At 50.8% G+C, this 22,853-nt stretch overlaps 1 protein-coding gene across 3 annotated transcripts in view; it reads left to right on the top strand.

The window, feature by feature from the left end:
- The first annotated feature begins 8,425 nt into the window (after positions 1-8,425).
- Positions 8,426-22,853, top strand: part of DTX2 (deltex E3 ubiquitin ligase 2) — a 36,651-nt gene continuing 22,223 nt past the window's right edge. For 2 of the 3 annotated variants that reach the window (XM_025923328.2, XM_025923327.2), the window contains exons 1-3: positions 8,426-8,568; positions 9,765-9,928; positions 22,476-22,832. In XM_025923328.2, coding sequence (XP_025779113.1) covers positions 22,565-22,832 — 268 coding nt within the window. In that variant the 5' untranslated portion in view covers positions 8,426-8,568; positions 9,765-9,928; positions 22,476-22,564. Of the gene's footprint in view, positions 8,569-8,766; positions 8,896-9,764; positions 9,929-22,475; positions 22,833-22,853 lie in introns of those variants that run through there. The other variant, XM_086692015.1, reaches the window with a different exon arrangement.

Below are 22,853 nucleotides of genomic sequence, written 5' to 3'. Positions count from 1 at the left end.
GCCTCTCTTGCTCCCAGGTAGAACTGCCCTCCTCTCCCAGGCCCTGGGAGTGTCCAGGAGGGAATGTGGCCCCTTGTCTGAGTGCTGTGGCTCTTGGCTGGTTCCATTCCCCACTCCCCCCACCCCCCCATTCCCCCCCCATCAGGTCTGGCTCGTTTTCCTGAGTGAAAATCACCTTCACCAGGACTCCCCACCTTGCCAGTTACCTGCTGTGAGCCTGAGGGTCCTCGTGGGCAAAATGGAGCTGGTACCTGTTGGGCAGGCCTGTTGGACATAAATTGATTGGAAGCGAAAGGAGCCGTGTGTCTCTGCAGCCTGGGGCCTGGCTGGGGGCAGGGGCTCAAGTGTGTTGATAGAGGCAGTTGGCCAAAGTCTTGGGATTCTGGGTCTACTGAGAACAGGAAGCCCCTTGACCTTGGCTCTTGCCCCTCTAAGTGTGACCTGTGAACACTATTAGCATCACCTGGGGATCTGCGGAAAGGCCAAGTTTTGGGTCCCATGCCAGACTGAATCTGCATTTTAAAATCTCCAGGTGATTCAAGTGCACCGGGCCGGGGGTTTGCATCCCGAAAGAATCCTTCTTCTCCCCCCCCCCCCCCCAGCAGGTCAGAGTGGGCTGTGTGAGGAAGTAAAAGGCTGGAGGTAAGAGGGGTGGGCCTCCTGGAGCTGGTGACCCTGGAGCAAATCCTTCAAGAGCGGGCAGGCCCTAGCTGGACAAAACGGGATGTGGGTGTGGAGGGAAGAGAGAAAGGGAGAACACTTCTCCCTGGCAGAAGGGAGGGCTTTGATGGTCTATGAGCCGTGGAGTAGAGAGGGAGGCCTCCTAGGGCCGCCAACAATGAAAAGGAGCCACTGCATGGAAGGTCATGTCAGGAAGACCCATAGGGACAGAGACTGACCTGGAGGCAGAGAAAGGACCAGCCCGGCTCCCCACCACTGCTGCCTTGGCAGGCCACTTCATCTGTAACCCACACCGTGAGCGGAGTGGCATCCGGGCTCAGGCAGCAGGACTTGGGCCAGAGGGCCTGTGTCCCGTCCCACGCAGCTTGACTCCTCACTGAGCATGTTTCCTCCTCCTCAGCATCGACCCCTTTCAGGAGGTTTGAGTTCTCAACTTCAGCATTCCTGGGAGGGGTAATGTGTTACTTGGGGCCCAGTACAGGGGTTCAGAACAAGCTTCCCCCCCCTGCGAAGTGTGCTGCTTTGCCTGTAGCTCACGATCACCTCTGTGCCCATCAAGACCCAACAGTTCAAGAGAAATTTTTGCCCCCTTAACTACCTAGAAGAATTGAAGTTGGGCATCTTTCCCACAATGGGGTTCTTACCAGAGCTAAATCTTCTCTAAGTGATCCACCTGTGGGGGGGGGGTGAGGGGGTGGGCGTGGGGAGGCACACACATTCACTCTTCCTGGTCTGTGAATTGCCTTCTGTGCCTTTGAAGCCCCAGGCTCTCATCCCTTTTGGTTCAGGAGGGCATATGTACTTCCTTTTAACTTTGGGAACCCCATATTTGTGAGAGATTCGCACAAGCAAAATTAAACCTGCTGTTCTGTTAATCTGTTTCCTGTCAACTTTTAGCCTAACAAACGTGAGTTCGCTCCTCGGAGAGCCAAGGAGATCATAGGGAATGGCTTCCAAAGCAGTGACTCCCCGAGAGAGACGGCGAATGGGTCCCTTCTGTTTAGGGTTAGGATGGCTATTTAGACAGGGAGGCCTAGGTAGAGGTGGGCGTGATGCATGTGCCTTAAGGAAACCCGCCTGTAGAGACCTTGTATGTTACATAAATGAGGGCTGAGGCTCCTCCCTGGGGGAGGGTTTTAGTATTCTAATGAGGTAAACTTAAAGGTGGGTCATTCCAGAGGCCACTCTGGTGCATCTGCCCCAGTGCAAGTCAAGTTTAGCTCAAAAGGTCTGGGTGGTCTGGGAGGCCTTGTCAGGGCCTTCGCCATCCCCTGAGGGGTGGTTTCGGATTTCATTTGCCTGAGTTTAGAAATAAGCTGGAAAGAAGAGTTTAGGGGAAGATGTAAGACAAAGGTTAATGGGTACAATGTAGGCAGCAACTGTCGAGTCTTGAGGTCTAGCTGGTGACCAACTTAATTCTTAGACCGGCCAGAAAAACCTGTGGAAGACGAGGCTTTTCCCTCCCCAACACCAGCAGGTGTTCAGACAGAACCACACTCTGAGCTCCAGCTGCTTCCACAACCCCCGGGGGGACTGTCCATCCGCTACTTGCCCTCCTGTTTCTGGGGCTTGCAACATCCTGGGAAGTCCTCTCCAACTTCCGCTGTCCTTGGGAACAGGAAGTGGTTGTAGCTGGTGTGAGGAGGAAGTGTGGGGAGCAGGTCAGCTCCAGCCAGTTCCAGATGGGCCTCATCTCTCCGGGTGCCACCGAGAGGCGGCCTCCAGCCCTGAGATCCGAGGGCCCTGCCTCCAGTCTCCACTGGAGGCTAGAGCGGGGAAAGGGAGGGAGGTGGCCGGCAGCTGAGGGTCTGGATTTCCATTGCCTACGGCCACCTGTTTCCCTGGTGTTTGGGGCAGCTGCCTATCACATCCCGTGAAACTCTCAGTGGACCGACACTCCGTGGGTTTAAAACTTTGCCTTTGTGCTTCCTGGTGGCCAGGGGAAGAAAGGACAATGCGGAGAAAGGGGGGAGCCGGGGAGTAAAATCATGTTTGTACAAATACAAAATGAAAATATGTCCAAGGTCTTTTTTTAAGATTATTTTGAGAGCGAACTCTCGTGTGTGCAAGCGGGGGAGGGGCACAAAGAGAGAGAGAGAGGGAGAGCGAGAAAATCCCAAGCAGGCTCCCTCCACATGGTCAGCGCAGAGCCCAATGCGGGCTGGAACACACAAACTAAGAGATCGCCCCCCCCCCACCCCGGGCGCCCCAAAGGTCTTGTTTTAACTCCTTCCTTGAGGGGAACTGCCAGAGGCGAAATGGGTTCAAAGGAGAATCCGAAGATTTGCATAAAGTAACAGGAATGCAGAAATGAATTTGTTGATAGACGCAAGTTTGGCTTCCTACAAAGGGCAGAAATCAATTGCATCTCCCCAGACAAGACTTATTTGCAATAATTTGCACTACTGATTTTCCACAATATACAGAATTGCAAAATATCTTCCGTCAAAGACCAGGAAAGGCAGACTTTTACAGAGTCAGGGTATCTGGAAGGGTGCGAGAGGACATTTCGTAATCTCTTTGTTCATGTCTGTATCTGAGACTCACGCTTTTTCCTGATGGATGTTAGATTTATCACGTATTTTTAGCAATCAATTCTAAGCAGCAGCCAGGGACTATTGGAAGTTTTCCGGGGGAGGTTGGCTACCACCAGAAAGACAACTTTGTCTCTCGGGGGCGCCTCTTGCCCTCAGCCTTTAGGCTAAAAGGCCTGCCTTGTCCACGCACAACTGACACCTCTCTTCTATGGATCTCAAACCAGGATGCCAGAGTACTAACTTAAAATGAGTAAGTAACTTACAATGGGGTGGAGGGCATAGATCCAGTGAGATTGCCTGGTGTGAAAGCAAACTTCTCGGATGAGTTAACTGTGAGTACACATCAATTATTTCAGACTCGCAGCAAAGGAACCAGCAAAAAGGACAAGCCAGTTCAAAACGTGTTCCAAGGGGCTGGGACTTACATAAGATGACGAACACTTTTAGGGGCTTCGTCCTGGGGCTGCAGAGCCATCACGCTTTTGTTGGCCGTGTAGGTCACACCTGGGTCCTGAGTGGGCACTGTCGCCCAGAGATGCCAGGTGCTGTCTATTAATCAGAAATAATGAGCCAGGCAGCTGTGGCTTCTAATCAGACGGTCCCTCCAGAGCGTCAGATGGAGGCCAATTAGCCGAGTGGCACCAAGCAACAAAATTCTGCCTTTCCAAGCAAAACCTCAGAAAGTGCTTGAGTCCCTGAGCAGTGATGCTGGGCCCCTATGTCATGGATCTTTTCTTGCTCCCTGAGTGAGCTGGGGCTGTTCCAGGATCGGAACCTTCGGAAGCAGTAAATCCTGGCACCTGGAATGGAGTCTAAGAACTTTTGGGGGGAAAAAAAAAAAAGAGTTTCTTTGGCCACCATCACTCCCCATTCCGTGGCCAACAGCCACATTCTTTCTTGGGCCACGCCATTCATTCTTAGTTGCTAGGGAGCCTTCGGAAGCCGGTGAGCAAGCTCCATTTGAGATGTTAAAACACACACACAAAGCTCCCCTTCGGGGCAGATGATTTTTGTGAGGACAAAGAGCCCATGCCAGGAATGTTTCCGTCCCCTTTCACCCCCATGTGCCCTTTGTGCCAGGCATACCTAACCTGCCCTACTGTGTGTGTGGAGGGGGAGGGAGGCGTGTTCACATTTTCCAAACCAAAACCACAAATAGGTGCATGTTCCGTATGCTGTGAAAGTTTCTTTTTTGCTTAACCCTAGACCTTGGCCATTGTTCCCTTAGTACCTGTGCATCTTCCTCATTCTTCTTAACTAGTGTTCCAAGGTCATTTAACCCGCCCTCTTCTAGTTGCTGCGGATCCTTTGCTACTATATTGGTTTCAAGTTCAGTTTGCAAGTGGCCGATCCCAGGCCCCTCATTTCCAGCTTCCTGAGGGCCATCCTGCTGCAGTCTCAGAACACAGCACACTTGCTCTGTCCTGCCTAAAAATTAAAAGTCCGTGCCCCCGCACATGCTCCCTCTTGCTGCTGCCCTATTTTGCTGCTTTTTCGCTACCAGAACTCTCTATTTTCCCCAAATAAAAATAGTCTTTCTTTTCAGGTTACAAAAAAGGAAACCATTCATTGGGACACACTCAAATGGGGCAAGAAAAGTACAAAGAAAGTGAAAATCACCTGCTATCCTGCCTCTCAGACTTGACCGTGTTGTCTAGCGTCTTTCCAGGCACACACAGCCATGGGCAACCTTATGTAAGTAGCCTCATTCCACATGTGTGGGTTTATCCTCCCTCTGCCCCCCCCCCCCCCGCCCCCATGCGTGGAACACAAAGACTGTTTTTGGAACCTTCCCAACCTTCCCAAGCACACACACCTGTGTGCATCTCTGTGCTCAGGCCTCTGCTTCTCAACGGAAACCACGAGGGACACACCAGTGGCCTCTGTGTAGTTAAGTTGGAAGTTTGGGGCGTTTCCTGGAGACCGCAAGGTGAGAGAGCCCAGAGCTGGGAGACAGGAGCCCTCGGTTCTGGTATAGTCTTGCCTCCCAGCCGGCCACCTTGTTGGGCCTCTCAGAAGCATCTGTCACCACTGAGTACCACCTCCATGGGACACTCCCCTTGATTCTCTGATTCACCAGCCTCGCCCCAGTCCAGCCTCCCTTCAGACACTTCTATGTTTCATTTGTCCTTCAAAGGTCAGTGTTCCTTAGCCTCGGACTAACCTTGCTTATCTTCTGAGGTCTTTCCACGTGATCTCAGTCTCATTGCCGGTGACTCCCCAGCCCTTGCCTCTACCCAGGCGGCTCCAGAACCTCCCACCTGGCTGTTCTTGCCCATCTCCCTACCTCCCCCTCACCTTGTTGACCGGACACCCCCCAGCCACATTTCTAGTGTCCTCTACCTCATGGAAAGCCACCCCATGCACCCAGCCTTCCAGGCTGTGTCCTCTGTGAAGCTTCTCTACCCTGGCTTTCCCTCTGGTTCCCACACTGGTCCCCAACCTGGGCAGCCCCATCAAGCCTTCCTCAGCGCTCTGGCTCCTCCTGCTCTCTGAGTTGAGATGTCTTCCCCTCTCCAGAGCCTAGGTTCCAGAACCTTTCCAGCCTGGCCTGCCACCACAGTTCTGTTTGAGCCTGTAGGTGTGTGTGCAGTGGGACTTTTGGACAATATCAGGCAAGCATTTCACTGAGGAAAAAGGAAGCACTTAAGAAAATATCTTTTGAGGGGCGCCTGGGTGGCGCAGTCGGTTAAGCGGCCGACTTCAGCCAGGTCACGATCTCGCGGTCCGTGAGTTCGAGCCCCGCGTCAGGCTCTGGGCTGATGGCTCAGAGCCTGGAGCCTGTTTCCGATTCTGTGTCTCCCTCTCTCTCTGCCCCTCCCCCATTCATGCTCTGTCTCTCTCTGTCCCAAAAATAAATAAATGTTGAAAAAAAAAAAATTTAAAAAAAAAAAAAAAGAAAATATCTTTTGAGTGTTGAAAGGCTTTTCTAACGCTTCAGACCGTTTCAGCTTGTACCACCCTCCCACCAGCGAGGCCACTCATATAGGGGTGCTCAATCTGGAGTTAGATGCCACCTTGATTTTAAGACCAGCTCTGCCAGTTGCTGGCTGTGTGACCTTAGACACATCGCTTAAACTGTGTCTCGGTGACCCCATCTTTAAAATGGGGATAACGAGGGGGCATCTGGCTGGCTCACTTGGTAGAGCATGCGACTCTTGATCTCAGGGTTGTGAGTTCAAGCCCCACCCCTTCCATGGCATGGAGCCCACTTAAAAAATAAATAACATGGGGAAAATGATAATACCTACCTCACTGAGGGGCTTTAATGAAGTGATGCATGCCAAGTGTTTGGCACACACTAAGTGCTTTAGAAATGTTTGGTGTAGGGGTGTCTGGGTGGCTCAGCCAGTTGAGCGTCTGACTTCAGCTCAGGTCATGATCTCACCATTCATGGGTTCAAGCCTCACATTGGGCTCTGTGCTGACAGCTGAGAGCCTGGACCCTGCTTTGGATTCTGTGTCTCCTTTTCTCTCTGCCCCTTCCCTTGCTTGCTTGCATTGTGTCTCTCTCGCTTTCAAAAATAAATAAACAGTAAAAATTTTTTTTAAAAAGAAATGTTTGGTGTAGATGGTTATGGCTGAGAAAACTGATTCTGAAAGAAGATGGGGAAATGTTCGCATCCTAATCTGTAGCCACTGCAGTCACATAGTATAAATCACAACTAGAAAGTTACCCTTCAGTTCTAGAAAGAGAGCTAGCTCTGGGTGTAATTGGGAGAACCTGACTTTGGTGTGTCCCCAAACTCAAGGCCTGTGTCCTGTAAGTCAGGTCCTGGGTCATAAAGAGTCCTGGCCTAGGGTACCAGAAGTGGGGCCACAGGCACTCCTTCCCCTCCTCTCTGGGCCTCAGCTTCCTCTTCTATAAAATGAAGTTTTGAGGGGCACCTGGGTGGCTCAGTCGGTTGAGCGTCCGACTTCGGTTCAGGTCATGATCTCACGGTTTGTGAGTTCTAGCCCCGCATTGGGCTCTGTGCTGACAGCTCGGAGCCTGGAGCCTGCTTCGGATTCTGTGCCTCTCTCTCTCTCTCTCTCTCTCTCTCTCTCTCTGCGCCTCCCCCACTCACACTGTCTCTCTCTCCTTCAAAAATAAATAAACATTAAAAAAATAAAAAAAAAATGAAGTTTTGAACTGAATGATGGGGGAGTTAGGGGAGCGTCTCTTTCTGAAATCCCTGATGAAGTGTGAGGGGTATTAGTGCGAGGGACTCTACTCAACTAGAGTCCAAGATTCAGAGAACTCTGAACCCCCTGAACCTGTGTGCAAGATTGTACATGTAACGTGTGTACGTGTGTGTGAGCATGTACATCTGAGCATATTTTGGGAATAGCTTTCTTTAGCTTTGAAAGGGAAGTCTGTGATCCCAGAAGGGCAGTCTCCAACCTGGTTCAGGCCTCATCACCTTCTGTCTGGACAGCAATGTCCACCAAACTGGTCTCCTAGCTCTTTTCTCTGTCCCTTTAACCTATCCTCTACCTACCGCACACGGTATCCTTCTAAAGTGCAATGCTGACTGTCATCCCCTTGCTTTGAATCTTTCTATTGGTTCCAGCTGCCTAAATTCCTTGCATGGCATTTAAAGACGATCATAATCTTACCCAGCCTGCTCCCCACACTCCTGTCCTGACACACCCTAATCTATTTTCTCTGTCCTCAGCCCCTCCATAAACCCTTTGCCCTGACCACAGAGAACATTTCACTGCTTCCCGATTGTGTCAGGCACTTTCACACGTCTCCTCCTTTGCAAGAACTTCTCTGTACTCCATCTGGCAAACCCCTATATATGCTTCAAAATCCAATTCATGCAACACCGCTTTGTGATGTCTTCCTGACACCCCCTCTCAAATTAAGCACACCCTTCTGCGCTCCAACTCCTGTGTTCAAACTCCCATTTATCCCACTGTACCGTAATTCTATGTTTGAGTATCTGTCTCCCCAAATAGATACGAAGCTCTCCCAGGAGAAAAACCAAGTTCATAACTCACGTTTTAATCCCCAGTACCCAGCACAGGGCCTGACATCACCTACGTATCGGTTAAAAAGTACCTAAAACGAGTCAGTAAGTTAACGAAGTCAGTGAGTGAACAGAGTGAAGAGGAATAGATATACCTGAACAGGTGCGCGACGGGTTGGGCCCCGCCCCGCCCCCCAACCCACGGAACTACATTTCCCAGAAGGCCCCGCGTCCTGGGCATGCGCACCGGGGCGCTAGGAAGCTGCGACGCCGAGTTTCACTCTGGCTGCCTCCTCAGAGTCGGAGCTTCAGCGGGAGCGGTGCCCAGGCCGAACCCCAGCTGTAGCCCGAGAGCGGCGGTGCCCTCAGCCTGCCCCCTCGCCTTCCTCAGCCTCGGTGAGAGGGGCGGGCAGGCCACCTGCTTGTCGTCAGGGCTGGGGTCCCGGGGACGCGGGGCGGGGGGGGGAGGGGGGAGGACGGGGGTCGAGCCGAGCTGGGACCGGAAGGGGGCGGGCGTGCGAGTGAGGGAGGGCCGGGCCGGGGAAGAGCCCCGGGGTGAGGTCCTGGGGGGATTGGGAGGACGGGCCGCCGCGTCGGGGAAATCGGAGGCGCGGGCAGCTTAGGACGGGACTGGGTGCCGGCTGCGAGGGTGAACGCCGGGTGGAAGCCGAAGGGCTAGCAGGGGGAGGGGCGCAGACCCTGGGAGTTTGGGGCCGTCGCGAGGTGGGTACCCCTCCCCACAGGACCGGGAGGAGGCGGGGGTGGCCTTGTCACCGGGCTACGCGGTGAGGGCGTGGATTCTCCCGGGGTCCGGGGTCTGCCTTCAGGTGGACGACTTCGCTGGAGCCCGGGGCCGTACTTTGAAAGAGTTTTTGCCCCGTAACTCTGCTTCCCTCGCCTCAAGTAGGGGTCGCCCTCCAGGAAACAGGAGTTTGCTGGGGCCCTGGGTTACTTTTGAGGGGTGCATACTGTATGTGGAGGAGGATTTAGAAGACCTTCTTTTCTGAAGCTGGCCTTCCGTCCGCCCCCCTTCCCTCAAGCCAGCTGCTCCCCTCCACACTGGTTCCACTTCCCTAAGTGCCAGTAACAATGGAAATGGTGTGTGCACGGGCGCTTGGCCCCTTAAGAATGAACTCCGAATATTTCTGCCTGCCGTCCTAGCTCCTCTGGAGTTCTGGAAGGTGAACTTTCTGATGAAGCCAACATCAGGCTTTACCATCAGGGTAGCTGTAACTAGGCCTCTTGTTCTTTTGCTGTGTGACCTTGGCCAAACTTTCACCCTCTCTGGTGTGTTAATTTTCTGGATACTTATCACTGCAGAGTGGCTTATGGAGTCCGTTTAGGCCTTTTCATGAAATTGCTGAGGTGTTTGTTTGTTTGTTTGTTTGTTTGTTTGTTTCCACCGTTCCCTTGATGACTGAGTGGGTGGAGGGAGACTGTTGTACCTTCTGCCCTGCCCAGGCTGTTGGAAAATAAACCTGGTGGTTTTCAGTCCCCAGCCGCAGCACACAGACCCAACATCTGTGCATTCGCTTTCACTGACTGCTGTTTCTCAATTTAAAACCTGATCATCTTTTTCCTTGTTGGCAAAGGTGCCTTGGAATTTGTGTTGCCGAGTCAGCAGGCCTTTCGGATTTGCTCGGCTTTTGTTGTTTGCGTTTATATCAAGATGGGAACTCAAACAAGTCAGTCCTCCTAAGGATCTACTGTCTCCATCAAGAAGGGACAGTTTGTGCCAGCTCTCCAGAGAGAAAAGGTAAGAGCCCCGGGGACGTTACATTGCTCCCTTCTCAATCTGGTTTTCGGTAGGGGAGGCTGGACTTTGAGGTCTCCGGGATGAAAAGTCAGCCTTGGGAGTTGATAGTTGATTGCCAACTGTCTTCAAATAAATTCAAGTGCTTTCTTGCCAAGGGCTTCTCCTGTTTAACCAGTCTTAGAGTATACTTTCCACGTGGTTTCCATTAGGGCATGCTTTATGGGATGAAGGACACAAGTCATGTTTTCTGCATCTGACCTGGAAATGTTTATGTCTCTTTTTTTTTTTTTCCTGCACAAACAAAACTGGGTACCTCCTTTGTGTCAAGGCCCATGCCCAGTGCTGGGGTCCACTGGTGGGCAACGGTTCTTTCTGTCACCCGGGAATGCACGGTTTGGTGGAAGAGACAGACGAACCACAGGCAGTGGCAAGGTGTTGTTGGTGCGATATGTGTTGAGGCGGAGGGGGAGAGGGGGGAGTCGCAGGGCAGGACCCCAACCCCCCGACCCCGTTTGTCCAGGAAGGGGTAGGAGGGAAGAGGAAAACTAAGGTGAGTCATGGAGGAGGAGTAGGACTTGGAAAGGAGGGAAGAAGCCCCACAGAGGAGTTGACGTCTGCAGAGTCCAGAAGTTGCCTGGTGTGCCTGGGCCCCTGTAAGGAGCTCCGTGTGGCAGAAGCAACAAGGGATGGGTGTGGGGTAGAGGAGGCTGGTGAAGTAGGGAGAGGGCTGAGCGCGGAGGGTTTTGGGGGCCCTGCCAAGGCTCCGGGGAGCAGGATTTTAGCAGAAGAGGCATTTTTTTTTTTTTTAACGTTTATTTATTTTTGAGACAGAGAGAGACAGAGCATGAACGGGGGAGGGTCAGAGAGAGGGAGACACAGAATCCGAAACAGGCTCCAGGCTCGCTCTGAGCTGTCAGCACAGAGCCCGACGCAGGGCTCGAACTCACGGACCGCGAGATCGTGACCTGAGCCGAAGTCGGCCGCTTAACCGACAGCCACCCAGGCGCCCCAGCAGAAGAGGCATTTTATTTATTTATTTATTTATTTATTTATTTAAATTTTTTTTCAACGTTTTTTATTTATTTTTGGGACAGAGAGAGACAGAGCATGAACGGGGGAGGGGCAGAGAGAGAGGGAGACACAGAATCGGAAACAGGCTCTAGGCTCTGAGCCATCAGCCCAGAGCCTGACGCGGGGCTCGAACTCACGAACCGCGAGATCGTGACCTGGCTGAAGTCGGACGCTTAACCGACTGCGCCACCCAGGCGCCCCAGCAGAAGAGGCATTTTAGATGAGCACACTGGCTGGAAAGTATGGGATGGATTCGACTGGGTTATTCTCTTTGTGACTATTTCCTTATGCCATGAGATGTGGCCCCCAGTTTGCTCATAGTCTCCTTGGAGAGATAGAATGGACGTAGAGAACTGTGGAGGGCAGACAGGTGCTGTGGAAGTTGATAAGCGGGTGTTTTCTTTCAGTCGGGCACATCGAGGCATCTTGGAGGTGCCGTTTAAATTGGGTCCTGGGGCGCCTGGGTGGCTCAGTCTGTTAAGCGTCCGATTTCAGCTCTGGTCATGATCTCACGGTTCGTGAGTTCGAGCCCCACGTTGGGCTCTCTGCTGTCAGAGTGATGCTCACCTCTCAGATCTTCTGTCTCCCACTCTTTTTGCCCCTCCCCCAGTGGTGCTTTCTCTCTGCCCCTCTCTCTCTCAAAAATAAATATTAAAAAAATAAAAAATAAATAAATTGGGTCTTGAAAGTATGGGTAAGGTGAGGATGTGTAGCTACGTGGGTGGGATTCTGCACAGAGCCAAGGTATGGAGGTGGGAAAACTGGATGTATATGGGGGTAGCAGGTATGGATTGGGGGAAGGGGAGGCACAGACAAAAGTAAGGTATTGAAGGGAAGCTCCCTGGCAAATACAGTTGATAGGAAGGGACCAGACTGTGATGGGCTTTCAGTGTCAACCTAAGGAACTTGAACTTTATTCCGGAAGTGTACTTCAGGAGGCTCAATCTTGCACTTGGCTCTCAGGTGGACCAGAAGGAGAGACAGATTTGGGGAAGCCACTTCAGAGAGAATACTTATCAGGGTGAGAGGCATATAAGTCCCAAGCAACAGGGCCTGAGGAGGGAGGAGAAAAAGGAAGCCGTGGCAGCTGCGGGGCTGGAGGGGAAAGGTTGTGAGGATCTAGAAACCCAGCTTTTTCTCGTAACTGCCTGGGGCCAGGGAATCCAGGGGGAAAGGACAATCAGGAAGGAAGATGAGTCTGGGTTCAGACATATTAAACTAAAAAAAAAAAAAAAAAAAAAGCTTTTGTTAATGTTTGTTTATTTTTGAGAGAGAGTGCAAGCAGGGGAGGGGCAGAGAGAGGGGGAGACACGGAGAATCCGAAGCAACTCCAGGCTCTGAGCTGTCAGCACGGAGCCCAACGCAGGGCTCAAACCCACGGACCATGAGATCATGACCTGAGCCGAAGTCGGTTGCTTCACTGTCTGAGCCACCCAGACGCCCCTGGGTTCAGACATATTAAAGGTACCTAAGAGGCCAGCAGGAATGGGGCCATGGGCCACACAGAAACCCTGTGTCAGGGGTAGGGCTTGGTACTTGGGTTAAAATGTGTTGGTTTTCATTTCTACTTTGGGTAAACACAGAGCTAGATTAATACATGCTCATCACTGTTCACGCATGGCTTGCTTTTACTTATTTCCTAAGTGATTTGTAAGGAATGTAGTAAGTTACCACGTTCCACCCACCCAGAACAAAAGCTTGAAACGAAAGTTTACCTGTAGTCATTTTATCATTCTCCCCATCCTGAGATAACCATTTTCCCCTCGCTTTCATGCTCATGTAGTTTTATGTGTTTCTGAGGAAAGTAAGAAAACGTTGCTAAGATTTCCCATCTTATTGCATGTCCTCTGATTCATTCATATTCATTACTGAAGAATCCGTGAACACACCACAGCTTATGCATCTAATCTTCCACTGATGGGCACTTAGTTGTTTCCAGATTTTTGCTGTTGCAAATGTGCTGCTCTGAACATCCCCATACACGTCTGTAGTACAGGTGCAAGAGGTTTTCTTGGGTATGAATTTAGGGGTGATATTTTGCTGGGTCATCCATCATGTGCAACTTTCATAGATGTAGCCAGACTTTTCTGAAGTGGTCCTACCAGTATCCACTCCCTCAGCACCAGCGCATGGGACTCAGTTGCTTCACGTTTTTGCCAACACTCACTATAGGCAGACTTCACTTTTCCTGATTGAATGGATATAAAATGGGATCATTGGGATCTTGATTTCTATGTTCCTGAGCCCTGACATTGAATATCTCTTCATGAGCTTATTGGCATGTGTGTTTCCTGTGAAGTATTTGCTTATGATTTTTGCCAACTTTTTAAATTTTTTTTTTCAACGTTTATTTATTTTTGGGACAGAGAGAGACAGAGCATGAACAGGGGAGGGGCAGAGAGAGGGGGAGACACAGAATCGGAAACAGGCTCCAGGCTCTGAGCCATCAGCCCAGAGCCCAACGCGGGGCTTGAACTCACAGACCGCAAGATCGTGACCTGGCTGAAGTCGGACGCTTAACCGACTGCGCCACCCAGGCGCCCCAACTTTTTATTATTTACTGGTTGTGAGAGTTCTTTTTTTTTTTTTTTTTTTTTTATTTTTTTTTTTAAAATTTTTTTTTTTTTTTCAACGTTTTATTTTTATTTTTGGGACAGAGAGAGACAGAGCATGAACGGGGGAGGGGCAGAGAGAGAGGGAGACACAGAATCAGAAACAGGCTCCAGGCTCCGAGCCATCAGCCCAGAGCCCGACGCGGGGCTCGAACTCACGGACCGCGAGATCGTGACCTGGCTGAAGTCGGACGCCCAACCGACTGCGCCACCCAGGCGCCCCAAGAGTTCTTTATATATTCTTGATTTCGATCCTTTGTTCATATTGTGAGTATTTTCTTCCAGCTTGTAATGGGTCATTCTACTTAAAGACGTCTTTTGTTGACCAACCATTCTTTTAAAAAATTTTTTAATGTTTATTTTTGAGAGAGAGAGAGAGAGAGAGAGAGAGACAGAGTACGAGCAGGGGAGGGGCAGAGAGAGAGAGAGGGAGACACAGAATCCGAAGCAGGCCCCAAGCTCCAAGCTGTCGGCACAGAGCCTGACGTGGGGCTTGAACTCATGAACCATGAGTTCATGATCTGAGCCGAAGTTGGACGCTTAACCGATTGAGCCACCCAGGTGCCCCATGTTGAACAATCATTCTTAATTTTCACATAGTGAAATGTTTTTTTTTTTTTCATGTTTGTTTATTTTGAGAGAGAGAGTGTGTGAGTGGGGGAAGGGCAGAGAGAAGTGATAGAATCCCAAGAAGGCTCGGTGCCGTCAGCACAGAGCCTGACGTGGTGCTTGATCCCATGACTCTGGGATCATGACCTGAGCCAAAATCAAGAGTCAGATGCTTAACTGACCAAGCCACCCAGGCGCCCCCCCCTTTTTTTTCTTTTTTGTTTTTGTACTCAGCATTCTGTATCTTGTTTAAAAAGTCTTTTCCTGACCTTAGTCCTTGCCTTAAGGACCCTATGCCCTAGTGGAGGGCCAGGTAGATAATTGCACTCAGATATTACATGGACATTGATTGTTAGAAGTGGCCACTTCTGCCAGAGTGGAAGAGTGGGTGAAAGTAAAGATTTCACAGGGTAGAGAGTCTCAAGCTGCCCTCAGGTACTGGGGGAAGACTGGCATGTCAGCAGAGGCCCTTTCCTACTTTCTGATAGAGACGTGGATTCAGAGAAGTATTTCTCAACTATAGGACGCTGTGAGCACGGCGATGGGTGTTGGGGAAGCTGTACACTGATCACTCTGTGGTTAGTTTGCACATTGTCTGTGGCTGTTTTCACACTGTCGTGGCAGAGTTGCGTAGATGTGACAGATGCCTTGTGTTCTGCAAAACCTAAAATATATGTGTACTTTCTGGCCCCTTACAGGAGAAGGTTGCTCACTCCTGCCGGGGGGGGGGGGGGGGGGGCGTCACGGTAACCGTGGTGACCTGGCGAGAGTGTGTCCCAGCCACCACAGTGGTTTAGTGAGTTGTTGCTGGATGGATAATGAATCTAGGTCAGCGCTGCAAATGTTGCCAACTTTTCTGCTTTCTAAAAGCTGGAAATCTGGAATTTTTTTTTTTAATGGTGAATATTCCAATTTTTAAACATCAACTCAGTTTTTAAAAAAACTGAAAACTGGGGGCGCCTGGGTGGCGCAGTCGGTTAAGCGTCCGACTTCAGCCAGGTCACGATCTCGCGGTCCGTGAGTTCGAGCCCCGCGTCAGGCTCTGGGCTGATGGCTCAGAGCCTGGAGCCTGTTTCCGATTCTGTGTCTCCCTCTCTCTCTGCCCCTCCCCCATTCATGCTCTGTCTCTCTCTGTCCCAAAAATAAATAAATGTTGAAAAAAAAATTTAAAAAAAAAAAACAAAAAAAAAAAACTGAAAACTGTATAGGCCAGGAAAAACACATCTGGCAGGCCGATTTGTCCAGCATCAGTGGACCCCTTCTGTCTCAGTGGACCCTGGGAACAGATTTGGGTTTCTTTATACCCATGTATTCTTGGGCGGGTTGGTCATCCTTTTTTGCCTTCTCTTCTCGTCTATAAAGTCAGGAGAAGACCCGCCCCAGGACTCATGTGAGTTTCTTAGCACCTGGTGCCTCGTAAGCTCTTGGTTGGTAGCCATCGCTGTTACTCCTGCCACTGCTTCCATTGCTCCCCCATTTTGACCCCTGGGTAGGCCTGGGGACCAGGGCTCTGTCCTGACAGGTCACCAGTGGTCACATTGCTCCTGGTAGAGAAGGATCAAAGGGATCCTTCGATACAGGGGATCGAAGATTGCTAGTGCCTGCCATCTGCTAGTGCCTGTCGCCTGTGGCTTTCGGTGCCCTATTTGAAGGCTCTGCCCTGACCAGCCCCTGGAGGGCTCAGGTAGGCACAGCTAGAGGAGGAGTTATCACTTCCCTTCCAGCGTGCAAGGGACAGATCATGTACTAGTATCCTTCCATAACTCAGAAACCTAGTAAGTTCTGGGCGGCACCGGCTCGAGCCATCTCTCTTCAAGACAAAAGCCTCGTCTTGCAGTGCCTACCTCTTGCAGTAGTTCAGGCACCTGGGTGGTTGCACCTTTTCTTGCAACTCAGAGATGGGGATGTCTCTTGGCAAAGAGGTGCCATGGTACTCTGACCAGGTCTGTTGTTTGTGAAACCCACGGGGATAGTCAGTGGCCATCTAAAGTAACAATGCTAAGTCATGACGGTGGTGCTGGTTTGGTTTCTATTTATGATCTTTTAAAGGTGTTGGGCATATTAAAGAGACGTGTTACTGCTAACAGAAGTAATACTTTCTCACTTTAGAAAATGTGAAGAGTTCAGGTACGTAAGGAAGTTGAACAAAAGGCCTCCTGAGGTTTCTCTAGTCAGTGGCCGCAGCTGTCCCGAACATTTTAGTGTTTCTGTTGAGTTTTCTCTCTGCTTCTCTTTTACCTGGTCAGAATAGTGCTACAGCAAATACCTTTATGTCAGAGGTTTTCTACAATCTCCTTAGATTGTTGGGTCAAAGTGAGTAAGCATTTCTAAACCACTTGATACCTGTTACCACACTTTTCTGGAAAGGGTTTATCCTTCCCAGTGATATGAGGACTCTGTACTCCTGCCAGCACCAAGTATTGAAATTAAGGGGTGTTTGTGTGTGTGTGTTGTTTTTTCTACTATTTTGATAGGCCAAAAAATAATGTTCCGTTGTTTTTAATTTGTATTAAAAACGTTTCTAGTCAGGTAGAACATTTCTTTGCTGGGCTTGTGTGCAGGATTGGACTTTCCCAGGTCTGCAGGAGGGTTTCCTGATGGGACCCGGGGGGCTGGCTGCACTGTGAGAGGTCTGGGAAGGTTATACTCCCTGGGTCAACTGGTGGGTATGGAGTTTCAGGCTGAGCTTCTTGGAAAGGGTCCGAAGAAGAGGTGGAATAGAAAATAGGCCTCCTTGGGGCACCTGGGTGGCTCCGGCGGTTAAGTGTCTTGATCTCTAGGTCGTGAGGTCAAGCCCCGTGTCGGGCCTGGGTGTGGGGCCTACTTAAAAAAAAAAAAAAAAATAGGCCTCCTGTTTGCCTGCTCTCGCTGATTTCCCATCCATGCCCTTCAGAACTCTTCTGCAGAAGAGCATCCTGGGCGTTTTGAGAAGAAGGAATGAAGACCATTTCTGTGTCAAAAAGAACACCTCGTGTTCCTAAATTTTATTCAGTGGGTGGCCTGTGATCACATTTGGAAACAGGTTCCACTGCTTGTAACAGGCTGGCAAACCCATCTGACTGCCTGAGTGGTGGAGTCTACAGACAGGGAAGTGACTGCCCCAAAGTCACCGAGTGTGGAGCATATGTGTGCGCGCGCCGAGGGGGTCCTGACAGATCTCTCCGTTTCCATCTCCTCTCGGGACATTGGAGAGTGTGGGACAGCCACTGTCCCAAGCATGGACTGCAGGGTGAACTGCTGAGCCCGGCACGGGTGGGCTTTGGAGGGATGAAGTGGGGTCCTCATGTATTGGCAAGGTGGTGATCACTCAGTGTGAGCACTGCTTTAAAAACCACACTCGAAGCCTTCTGCCCAGAGGCCGCAGCTTTGGTGGGATCCCTTCGTGTGGTTCACCCACCTGGAGACCCACAATTAGGCAAGATGGTTTTCACTCACGTTCTTGTGCCAGCTCAGATCTTGTTCGAAAGCTTTTCTAAATCCTCTGGGGATAGAAAGACTGTGGGACACATGTAACTTTTTTTCTTATGTGTGAAAACTCCTCTCTGGTAGAACAGCAAATTTCCTCTGTGCCTCGCAGCCACAGTACTGTGGACAGGATTTGCAGCTAAATTGCACAAGAAAATGCGAAGGAAAACAGGAAGGTTTTCTTCGTGGTCAAGGCTGTTGATATTTTTAATTTATTTTTTAAGTTTATTTATTTATTTTGAGAGAAGGCGAGAAGGGGAGGGGCAGAAAGAGAGAGGGAGAGGATCCCAAGCAGGCTCCGAGTTGCCAGTGCATAGCCCAACATGGGGCTTGAATCCATAAACCATGAGATCATGAGCTGAGCTGAAACCAAGAGACAAACACTCAATCGATTGAGCCACCCAGGTGCCCCGTTAATATTTTTTAAAATGTTACTTTGGTCTCATAAGAAGTAATATGACCATTGTAGAGCATTTGTATGTACAGAAAGAGGTAAAAAAAAAAATCCCATGATCCATCACTCCTATTAACATTTTAGAGATCTTCCTTCCAGTCTTTTTTCTCCTTTCAGCCTTTTTTTTTTTCTAGGTTTATTTATTTTTAGTAATCTCTGCACCCAGCATGGGGCTTGAACTCATGGTGATCAAGAGTCTCAGTCAGGCTCCTCCAACTGAGCCAGCCAGGCGCCCCTTCCTTCCAGCCTTTTAAAAATTAGTTCATGCAGGGCAGAAAGGACATAGGTTTTATGGCATCATAGATTTTGGTAAATTCTTAATTTCTTTTTTTTTTTTAAGATTTTATTTTTAAGTAATCTCTATATCCAATGAGGAGCTCAAACTCACAACCCTGAGATCAAAAGTCACATGCTCTTCTGACCGAGCCAGCCAGGCACCCCAATTCTTAATTTCTTTTGGCCTCAGTTCTCTCATCTATAAAATGGGCATAATTCCAGTTGAGGGTTGAGGGCTGGATGACAAGAGCACCAGGCAGAGTGTGTGCCCCGCAGTAGGTGTTCAATAAAGGGCACACCCTCCTGCCTAACGGTGGGGCCTGTGCAGTTCCATATCTTGTATTTTTCATTTGTCGTGAACATTATCTTAGGTCTGTAAGCCTTTCTTTTTTTTAAATGTTTACTGATTTTGAGAGACAGAAATAGAGTGGGAGCAGGGGAGGGGCAGAGGGAGAGGGAGAATCTGCTCTGTCAGCGCAGAGCCTGACGTGGGGCTCAAACTCACGAACCGCAAGATCATGATCTTAGCCGAAATCAAGAGTCAGTTGCTCAACCAACTGAGCCACCCAGGTGCCCCAGGTCTGTAAGCCTTTTGTAAACATTTTTCAAGACTTATATTCCATCATTAGAATGTACTGTAACTTATTTAAGAATTCCATTATTGTAGGTGTTCAGGTTCCAGATCGAGGACTATTTCTATGGGCAATTATAATAATTATTATTTTCATAATTAGGAACACCCTAAATAGCCCCCATCATTAGGAGCCGAGACAAATTAGGTTTTTGGACTGCAGCTTCGTGATGGCTGAGGTTGTTGCAGAGAATGGGCGCATTGACATGGCTGTTGGACATGCGTAATTGCTCTGTTCAGGTGCCATGCCAGTGGGCATTTTTGGACATTGCTTCAAATGTGCCCCAGGCCCCTGGAGCAGAAGGTTCACCTCTCTTCTGTCCGCTGGGGTTTTAGACCCTCTGGGATATTAGGCATTTGAAGAACTAAAGCCCCAGCTTTGGGCCAGCACTAGCTCTGTCCTCAGAGAGTTCCTGTTCCGGTGGGCAGACAGACACCGAGACCAGTGGATGTCGTTGTGTTCATGTTTGGATAAGTAGGATATGCAGTGAAGACTCACAGGTGGGTGGAGTCAGCACTTTTCTGGTGAGGTGTGGGTCAGAGGGCTCAGGAGAGGGGTGCTGTGACTGATTCTGGAAAGATGGGCATGTTTGGGTTCTTGGTGAAGAGAAGACTGGAGTCTGGACACACGTAGCAGCAGGCTCTACAGCTGTGAGGTGGTAGGAAATGGCTTGGAATGTTCTGGCACTTGCTAAAATTTGGTATGGCTGGATGTAAGGTGGAGGCCTTGGTTTGAGGGGGGACCAGCGGCCGTGTCTTTTTCATCTCTGGGTCTTTAGGACCCCAACAGTGCCTGAGGAGGGTGCGCCCTTGGTCGGTGGAGGCCGAACACGTTCAGGAAAAACTTGAGCTGCAGCACTAGCCTGCATTTCTCTGGCTGTTTGGCAAAGTTCTGCAAGTTGGTTCATCCGGGGATGTGCGGACATGCTGGAGCGGACCACGGGTGCTGATCTGTGGGAGGCCCCCGCTGCCTGCCGGGTGAGTGATGCTTGCCAGGAGGTGCCAGGAGGAAAGTCCGAGCCCGGGAGTAGCTGGCTCTGAAACCGGTCCTGTGATTTGTACCTGGATGTGGTTACAGAGACTTCTAATTGTAGTCACGGAGCTAATAAGCCAGCCACCCAAGGGCATCCCAGGTCTGATCCTCCAGAGTGGGATGTGTGCTCTTGTTGGAGCAGCTGGCAGCTCACTGGCGGCCCTGGCACCCGCGGGCGTGCTCTGCGTTCTTGCAGGCCTGACTCATCGCCCGCGTTCTCGTGCTGTGTAGCCCAGTGCCGCCCCAGGCTGCCGCTCCTCACCTGGACTTGAGGGGTGGGAGGGAGGCCCCGGGGGATGGGGGGCAGGGGTGGGCAGGGAAAGGGAGGGAGGACAGGCTCTGCGGGTATCTGCTGTGTGCTCTGTACCACCTGTCTGTCTGAATGCCCGTGAAAAGCACGGAACATGGATGTTGTTATCATCATTGTCAAGTAGGGGAAAGCAAACTTGGAGAGCTCGGGTACCTCTGTCAGGATGACACAGCGAGTGGAGTAAGTAAGCCTGTGCCTGTTCCTTTCACCTAGGGCTCCAGCTCTGCCTTCCTTGTGGCGGGTGTCTTTGGCCTTCTCGACACCTTGACAGTGCAGTGCACTCGCAGGGACAGCAGCAAAAAGCCCAGGGTCCCACTGTGTAAGCAAGTCCCCACAACTGCCTGGACCTTGATTTCCTCATCTGCAAAATGGGGAGAAAATTCAGCGTGTTCACTTAAGAGGGTTGTGTAGGAATCTGAACAGATGGTGTGACTGGGAACCGTACTGGCACCGGGGCCCTGGGTGGACGTGCTGTAACCGCTGAGGGTGCTGGGGGACTTGGGACACAGCTTCCTCTCTCCTTCCGCCTTTCTCAGCGCGGCCTGTAAGTGGAGCCCAAGGTGGAGTCAGGCTGAGTTTTCTTCTCTCAGAAATGGACATTAGAGCCGGGTTGATCTGGGCTTGTTCTCTGCCGCCACTCAACAGTATTCATGTGACCTTCAATAAGACCTTGACCTCTCTGAGCCTTGTAAAGTGGGAGAAATGCCACCTTGTCAGTCTGTTAGGCATACACGAGACAGGTATATTTGGTGTTTGCCACTACACTGGTCCTGTTCCTACTGAACTCCGAGTGCTGGTGCTCCGGGCGCCTGGCGCGGTACGTTCACAGTATAGCGCCCTTCCTCAGACCACTGCAGGCGGCTTCGCGTTCAGCCGTGTTGTCAACTAGTATGTATACAACACTTAGCACATGACAAGATCTCTGCTGGAGCTGGCGATAGGACTGTGGACAAGACAGACTCCCCGGCTCGCTGCTGTCTGGAGGAGCAGAAAATTCTGGAACGTCCTCCTCCTCATACATATATAGAGGCATTAGCATTCTGGCCGGTGCTGCAAGGCAGAAGCTCACGTGAGCCAGGGAAGGGCTCCCTGAACCACACAGGCTGGGCCTCAAGGCTGAGTAGAGTTTACAAGAGAAGAGGATGGGCGAGGGTGGCTGAGAGAAGAGTGTCTCAGGAGCTGGGTGTAAACTCTCTGGGCCTGACTGATGGTCAGCTAGGCCCAGACAGGGGTGCGGAGAGGCCGGCTTTCTGCATCTGTGAGATCTTAATGTTTATCTAGGGCGCCCTTCATGGTTAATGAAGTCTCTTGGGTACCCTGGAGACCTGGGCAGAGCTAGGACCAGGCTTTCAGTCTCAGCTCTGCCACTGACCCTCTTGAGGGTCCTTGAGCCCCCAGTCCTTTCTGAGACACAGGTTTTTCCCGTCAGGAGCATAGCGGTATCTCCCAAACCTGCATTGGAAACCATAGAGTGTTCACATAATTGTAAGGGGTCATTGTGGCCTCAGTACACGAAGGATTTGGGGTGACTCACGAAAACAGTATACAAGGATATACTCAGTAGTTAGGTCAGAAGGAAATGATTGGTAAAAAGAAGCTGGGCTGTTGATTAGCACCCAAAATTCACTCCACAGTATCTTCCTGAACATTTACAGAGGCAGGTACGTTGCTTGATTGACTGAATTCTTCCTGGCTGCCTGAACAAAAAGACAGGATCAGGTACTTGATTCACAATGCTCTTTTCTGGGGCGCCTGGGTGGCGCAGTCGGTTAAGCGTCCGGCTTCAGCCAGGTCACGATCTCGCGGTCTGTGAGTTCGAGCCCCGCGTCGGGCTCTGGGCTGATGGCTCAGAGCCTGGAGCCTGTTTCCGATTCTATGTCTCCCTCTCTCTCTACCCCTCCCCCATTCATGCTCTGTCTCTCTCTGTCCCAAAAATAAATAAACGTTGAAAAAAAAAAAAAAAAAAAAAATGCTCTTTTCTTTTAGGGAAAAAAGTGATTGTGGGAAAATACTTTTTTTTTCCCCTGCATTGAGGCCAACTCTCAGGGACACCGTGTATGTTGATAACTGTTTGTCCTGTTTACAGGTCTGCTGGAAGCACTGGGCAATGAACCCGAGACTTCAGCCCAGAGTGGTCTGAAACCGTTTGGGAAGGAAGAGGGAGTCCTGGGGAAGATGGCCATGGCCCCAGGCCCTTCCCTGGCTCAGGTGTACACCAGCCCCGTGGCAGTGGCCGTGTGGGAATGGCAGGATGGGCTGGGCACCTGGCACCCCTACAGTGCCACTGTCTGCAGCTACATCGAGCAGCAGTTTGTCCAGCAGAAGGGCCAGCGCTTCGGGCTGGGGAGTCTGGCCCACAGCATCCCCTTAGGCCAAGCTGACCCCTCGCTGGCCCCTTACATCATTGACCTCCCCAGCTGGACCCAGTTCCGCCAGGACACTGGTAAGACACTTCCTGCCTCTA

Source organism: Puma concolor, chromosome E3 (genome assembly GCF_028749965.1).
Source record: "Puma concolor isolate L17-30 chromosome E3, mPumCon1.1.hap2, whole genome shotgun sequence".
Taxonomy (NCBI): domain Eukaryota; kingdom Metazoa; phylum Chordata; class Mammalia; order Carnivora; family Felidae; genus Puma; species Puma concolor.
The sequence above is the reverse complement of the archived record's forward strand: the minus strand, read 5'-3'. Positions and strand labels throughout refer to the sequence as shown.